Source organism: Scomber japonicus, chromosome 23 (genome assembly GCF_027409825.1).
Source record: "Scomber japonicus isolate fScoJap1 chromosome 23, fScoJap1.pri, whole genome shotgun sequence".
NCBI classification, from domain to species: Eukaryota; Metazoa; Chordata; class Actinopteri; order Scombriformes; family Scombridae; genus Scomber; species Scomber japonicus.
The window spans coordinates 26,285,806-26,292,521 of record NC_070600.1 but is presented as its reverse complement, the minus strand read 5'-3'; the positions used below and the strand labels follow the sequence as shown (position 1 = coordinate 26,292,521).

Below are 6,716 nucleotides of genomic sequence, written 5' to 3'. Positions count from 1 at the left end.
TATTTTATTCACATATTCCTTAAAATGAGCGAGTAAGCTCAGTGTGAACACAGAGTGAGATTCTTTTGAAAAAAGAAGACGATTACATTAGAGTCAGTGGGGAGTGAGACAGGTATTGCCGCCGCTCTCGACCCCCCCGTTTAAATTTTGTGCAGACCCCGCCTGTCAGTCACATTTTATGAATCCCAACACCTATGTCTACATTTTGACAAAAAATGATTTGTCTCCTTTTTACGGTTTGGCCGTGAGCTCGAGTTAAAAATAAAAATTAAGGTTATTTTTTACTGATTCTCTCACTCTAGCTAACTGCCGCTTCCACTCTAACTTTGTAGAAAAAGTGATTTCCACTCCTCGTTTGACTGCTCATAGTTTGAAAAGTTTACATGTTATGTTAAAATAGTTTGGTATTTTTCCAGAGAGGACAAGTTTTCCTTCGTTTTAAAGTTTGAATCACGTTTCTACGTGCACGTATGAGCGAGCTACGTGACTCTGAAAAAATGTGATTTTTTTGTAGTTTTAAAAAAAAATTCCCATTCATTTCCAATGGAGAAATCTCCCGGTTTTTTGGGAATAACTTTGGGAAACTTTGGAATTTCAACACCAAAAGTCATAGCACCCCTCCCCCGATCGAGCCGCACGTTTTGATGTATATATTGTCAGGGTTTTCTCAAAACTGCGGGACGAGTTACACGCCGAAAAACGATGGAAGAATAAGTATGGGCTCTGCCCCTCGGAGCTGAGAACCCGTGGCACTAATTACTGGAGAGGAGCCTCGGAGCTGAGAACCCATGGCACTAATTACTGGAGAGGAGTGCCTCGGAGCTGAGAACCCGTGGCACTAATTACTGGAGTGGAGCCTCGGAGCTGAGAACCCGTGGCACTAATTACTGGAGAGGAGTGCCTCGGAGCTGAGAACCCGTGGCACTAATTACTGGAGAGGAGCGCCTCGGAGCTGAGAACCCGTGGCACTAATTACTGGAGAGGAGCCTCGGAGCTGAGAACCCGTGGCACTAATTACTGGAGAGGAGCCTCGGAGCTGAGAACCCGTGGCACTAATTACTGGAGAGGAGCCTCGGAGCTGAGAACCTGTGGCACTAATTACTGGAGAGGAGCCTCGGAGCTGAGAACCTGTGGCACTAATTACTGGAGAGGAGCCTCGGAGCTGAGAACCCGTGGCACTAATTACTGGAGAGGAGCCTCGGAGCTGAGAACCTGTGGCACTAATCAGTGCAAATATATTAAAAACAGGACAGTTAGAAAGTGGAATCATTAACTCTGTTACACTAGCTCGCTCCATCATGAAGCCGAGCTACAGCTCAGGCGGCTGTCTGCTGCTCTGTCACCGCTGAGCTTCAAATATAACTAATATTAGAGGCAACAGCTCGAGCCTGACCGTTTTCTCAGAAGATAATGCTGTAATGTAACTAGTTACTTTTAAGTGGAAGTAACTTTGTAATGTAATCAGTTACTTTTGAAAGTAATGTTCCTCACACTGATCGTCACATCCCTAGTGGACATAGAGTCACATAGTTACACCATTGTTTGTTAAAGATGTAGACAAGGTTCAGTGAACTTGGTTTTTCATGATATTTTAGTTTAGAAAAAAGAACATCTGATAATAAGAAGTGAATCATTGAGATTTCATTCATTAAATGAACTCAACTGTAAATTCTGTGCTAAAGAACATTTTAAAACAGCAATCATGGTAATTTCATCTTAATATCTATCATAGAAAAAAAATCACCTGACAACAACATCGCATAAGTCAACTCATAACTAGTAAAAACTGAATCTGACAATAAACATTTTGGATTATTAATGTTTAAAAGATGTGTGAGAAACGGGTTCCAGTCCTCCGTCATGAGCTTTAAATGTGATCTTTATTGAATTGCAATACATATTACTTTTCTGACAACAAAACAGCATATAAAGCACATAAAGCACATAAATCATATAAAGCATATAAAGCACATAAAGCACATAAATCATATAAAGCATATAAAGAATAGAAGAATATAAAGCATATAAAGAATAGAAGAATATAAAGCATATAAAGAATAGAAGTTACAATTTTGTAAAGAAAATATGTTTAAAGGAAATGATGTAAAGGCCATGTAAAGACTCGGTGAATCATTTATCATCCTTAAAGTACAAAGATCATAGGAATGAATACGACTACCTCAATAAATCAACTCTTATGACAGAACTAAACTATAACAGGAAACTAAAAGGTCTTCTAATCTCGGCTAATGATCGACATCTTTTTCTGTGAGTACTGTTCACAGCATTAACGCTGCATGTTTCTCTCTCTCTCTCTCCTTCCTCTCTCCTCTCCTTCCTCTCTCTCCTCTCCTTCCTCTCTCTCCTCTCCTTCCTCTCTCTCCTCTCCTTCCTCTCTCCTCTCCTTCCTCTCTCTCCTCTCCTTTCTCTCTCTCCTCTCCTTCCTCTCCTCCTCTCCTTCCTCTCTCTCCTCTCTACTCCAACCGGTCGAGGCAGATGTTCTCCCACTCTGAGTCTGGTTCTGAGGGTTCTTCCTGTTAAAAGATGTTCTCCCACTCTGAGTCTGGTTCTGAGGGTTCTTCCTGTTAAAACATGTTCTCCCACTCTGAGTCTGGTTCTGAGGGTTCTTCCTGTTAAAAGATGTTCTCCCACTCTGAGTCTGGTTCTGAGGGTTCTTCCTGTTAAAAGATGTTCTCCCACTCTGAGTCTGGTTCTGTTAGGGCTGTATGTGGAAAGAGCCTTCACATGACTCTGTTGGGATTTGGAGCTTTATGAATAAAGATTGATTGATTGATTGATTGATATATGAAGACATATAAAATGCATATTTTTAAAAGGCACTGCAAGAATAGTTGAATGAAGGAAAACATTTAAATGAATGAAACATGGCAACCAAGTCCAATGACCAGTGTTGCTACAATGCTGGATCCCGTCTCAAAGGCCGGGAAAGAGGTAGAAGTTCTTATAGAGACTGACTCGGTCTTTGGTTGGCATCTGTGTGTCATCTCCTGTCTTGGTCGGAACTGAAAACTTCTTAAAGCGGCGCATGACCTGTGAGGTTGAAATAGTGTATGACATGAAGTCAGGCAAATAAAACCAGAACTTTATTACTGCTTGCTTTCTTGTTGTGTTGCATCACAGCTAGTGTTACTTTCCACTATATAAATTATATTCTACTCTACATGAACATTTTACACCCAGATAAGAGTTTGCACTTGCAAAACTTACTCTTCCGAAAAGTTCGTCAATGTGATCCACATGTGCGAAGGTGTTCAGTGCGTCAACGATAAACTGGATAAAAAAAGACCCAGTGTCTGAACGTCTATATGAGACAGTATCTGCAGGAGAAACAGACCGTTTTTATTACATATGGTAATAAACACATAACTACTCTCAGCTGTTATCAATGTAAATGATTGCAGTATATGTTCCTGAGCTTTAAAATAAGATTTGATAATATTTCAGACAGACTCACCAGGAGTGGAAGAGCGAAAACACATGAAGGATTCTTCTCTGTGTGCAAGACCCAAACGATCAGCCCGAGTGACTTCCTCACCATCACGCGGTGATGGGTGTAGCTCTTGTATATTATCAGTTTCCACAGTTGGATGGATGGATGGATTATTACTAACAAGCACACCTCCCTTCTTGCCTGTAATAAATGTGACAATACTTTAGATACAGATCACAAGGGCCTTGTCACTTAAGTCTGCTATTGTCACATAATCATGACATTAGCAGACTTACACAAGGCTGTATTATTATACCAAAAATAAAGTTATTAAATATACAGTAGGTCCTACAAGAAAGTCAATGTTTGGTGTATCTGTGATAAAACAGAAGAATCACCTCCACTGCAGGCCTGGATGATGATGATCTTAGGTTTGTTCAGCAGCTTTGGACAATTCAATGTGTTCAAGTGTGTGAAAATGTCATCAATGAGGAACTTGTCCTGTTCTTTGTCCTCTTTATTCTTATCAAAGTTGACACCATGGACAGCTGTCTTTTCCCCATGAGACATGATAACCACAAACACACTGTCTGTGTGTTCCAGTTTTGGATGTTTGGAGAACTTCTTTACAGCTTCTTCGATCCCCTATGAGAACATAATCAAGTCAGATGCTGGTTACTGTATCGCTCAAACAGACAATACACACATTTTTCATTTCAATACTAACATGAGAAGAATGTGTTCGTTTTTAATCAAAACTACCTTTCCAGTGAGGTTTGTGTATTTCACAACCTCATATTTCAGCGCTTCGAGCAGTTCCTTCATGTTCTGCTCATCTATGTCTGCACCTCTTCTGTTATGCTTCTCATTGTCAAACTTTATGTTAGTGATGAGCAGAGCCACACGACTCATGATGGACTTTTTGGTCACGGCGTAAACCTGAAACATTTACAGGAAAATGTGATGTACACAGTATACTTAAAAAACTAAGCTCAAAGAAAACCATTTTATTTCTTGGTAAATAATGTGTAAGAAACCTACTGCATGTGTGTTTGTTTCATTTACTTAATAATTCCCATAAATAGCTGAAGGTAAATGTGTCAATAAAAACGTGATTTATGTGATAATGCTTTATGACTGACCCTGTCCTCATCCTGTTTCTCCTTACAGAAGGTTGTTGTTGTTGGGATGAGTGTGGTTGACCACTGCTCCTTCAGGGCCACATCAGCTGTGAATGGTGATAAATCACAGATATGAGACCCTGACGATGAATATAGCACTTAAAAATATTTACAAAAGGACACATTGTTGTATTTTTTCAGAGTTGTGTGTGAAACCATTGAGAATAATAACATTTAGTTATTTTTTTATATTAAATTATAAATAATTTAATAATGTAATATAACTTCAAAAGCTCAGGGACATCAAGCGACATTTCTCATTGTCAACTTAAATAATGTTGAAGAGTACAGGAGATTTACTAAGATCCCAAATAAAGGTACTAAACAGCGTGTGTGTATTGTGTGTGTAGTTATTGTGTGTGTAGTCATTGTGTGTGTGTAGTTATTGTGTGTGTGTAGTTATTGTGTGTGTAGTTATTGTGTGTGTAGTTATTGTGTGTGTAGTCATTGTGTGTGTGTAGTTATTGTGTGTGTGTAGTTATTGTGTGTGTAGTCATTGTGTGTGTGTAGTTATTGTGTGTGTAGTTATTGTGTGTGTAGTCATTGTGTGTAGTTATTGTGTGTGTAGTCATTGTGTGTGTGTAGTTATTGTGTGTGTAGTCATTGTGTGTGTGTAGTTATTGTGTGTGTAGTCATTGTGTGTGTGTAGTTATTGTGTGTGTAGTTATTGTGTGTAGTTATTGTGTGTAGTTACTGTGTGTGTGGTTATTGTGTGTGTAGTTATTGTGTGTTACCTGTCTCTAACTTACCTTTTGGTCCTGATTGTAAATCCTCCACCAGATCATTCTTCTTCATCTTCTTTAAAATCTTCTTGGTTCGCTGCAGAGCTCCAATACCCCCATGTTTCTGCACCATCAGATCTACTGTCTTCCGCTTTGCTGCATTCTCCAGCTGAGACACTGGGATGCCTTTAAAGCCCTCCACGGTGTCATCCAGCTCCAGGAACCACTTGAACTTCTTGAAGTCATCTTCTTTTAAGTTTTCAAGAATATTCAAGAGCTCCTCTTTAAGCTCCTCCATGATGGCTCCCTGCTGGAAATAAGAACCATTTTAAATTGGAAGAGCATGTAATCATTTTTTATCTCATGTCACTTTATTACTATGACCTTTGTACAAAAAGAGTTTGTTTGTAAAGCACATTGAGTTTCCCCTGGGTATGAAATGCACTGTATAAATAAAGCTGCCTTGCTTTACATGTTCATGTTACATGTTAATCATCGACTGCTTGAACAAACAGGCCACACAGTGTCATGTCTTTATGAAGTGCTGCCCTCTGCTGGTACTACAGCACATTTAAGGATAAACTTCACATACCTCTACAGGAGCTCGTGAACGATCAGCTGATGTCTTTGAACTCTGAGTTGAGCTGTTTGGTGAAAACCTGAAGGGAAAATAATAATGATGAGATAATACACTTCATCATTGTTATTCACAGTGTTGGGAGGATTACTTTAAAACTGTACATGGTGTAAAATCTTGTCAACAATGATTGATTATTGAATATTGATTTATTCACTATTTGTGTATTTTTAATGATTACTATTTGCTTCAATGCCAAGTTGTTTTGACAAGATTGTGATTGGTTAAAATTTATGTGGGCAAAGGGGACTTCACACTTTCCCATGATGAGCAGTCGAATTATCAGTATAAAAAGGAAACATTTATCTTTCTATCTGGTATCATTTTTGCATAGACGCTGTCTGTGCTCTTTTTCTGTTTGGACCATTTGAAACTTTAACTTTTAAAATAACATTGAGCTGTTATATCTTTGATACGACATTTTTGGTGAAACCACGAAGGGACCGCAGAGGCCACAGAGGTTATTTGTCAACGGGAGGATCAACACCTGAACAAGCAGCGCCACCTGCTACGTGGCCACCAGTCTATATACAAGTAAATCAGCCTGAACCCAGTGTGAAAGCTCATTATGGGGAACAACCTGGACAAAGAGGAGGTCCATTACAAAGAGGTGGCTCATTTTGAAAAGAGCAAGGACGCGGACCAAATCAATATGACCGCTCCCAGGCCCAAAGGCAATGGAGCAGAAACCCGTATGAGAATGCAACTTGTTGGGGATGTGAGAA

At 39.4% G+C, this 6,716-nt stretch overlaps 1 protein-coding gene across 1 annotated transcript; it reads right to left on the bottom strand.

Annotated features, from left to right (window-relative positions):
* Nucleotides 1–928: 928 nt before the first annotated feature.
* LOC128353177 (caspase a-like) lies at nucleotides 929–5,652 on the bottom strand. Its single transcript, XM_053313854.1, has 9 exons — nucleotides 5,382–5,652; nucleotides 4,594–4,712; nucleotides 4,214–4,390; nucleotides 3,850–4,096; nucleotides 3,476–3,652; nucleotides 3,229–3,338; nucleotides 2,977–3,051; nucleotides 1,470–1,507; nucleotides 929–1,220 (listed from the first exon to the last, which is right to left on the bottom strand). Exons 1-9 carry the CDS (start codon nucleotides 5,650–5,652, stop codon nucleotides 929–931), a joined length of 1,506 nt encoding a protein of 501 aa, XP_053169829.1.
* Nucleotides 5,653–6,716: the final 1,064 nt, after the last annotated feature.

Excerpts from the sequence above, each read along its gene's own strand:
- LOC128353177 (XM_053313854.1), bottom strand. The coding sequence starts at position 5,652 with ATGGAGGAGCTTAAAGAGGAGCTCTTGAATATTCTTGAAAACTTAAAA. Across the intron at positions 4,713-5,381 it reads TTTACAATCAGGACCAAAAG|GGTCTCATATCTGTGATTTA; the intron begins GTAAGTTAGAGA and ends ATTCATCGTCAG. Across the intron at positions 4,391-4,593 it reads AGAAACAGGATGAGGACAGG|GTTTACGCCGTGACCAAAAA; the intron begins GTCAGTCATAAA and ends TAAATGTTTCAG.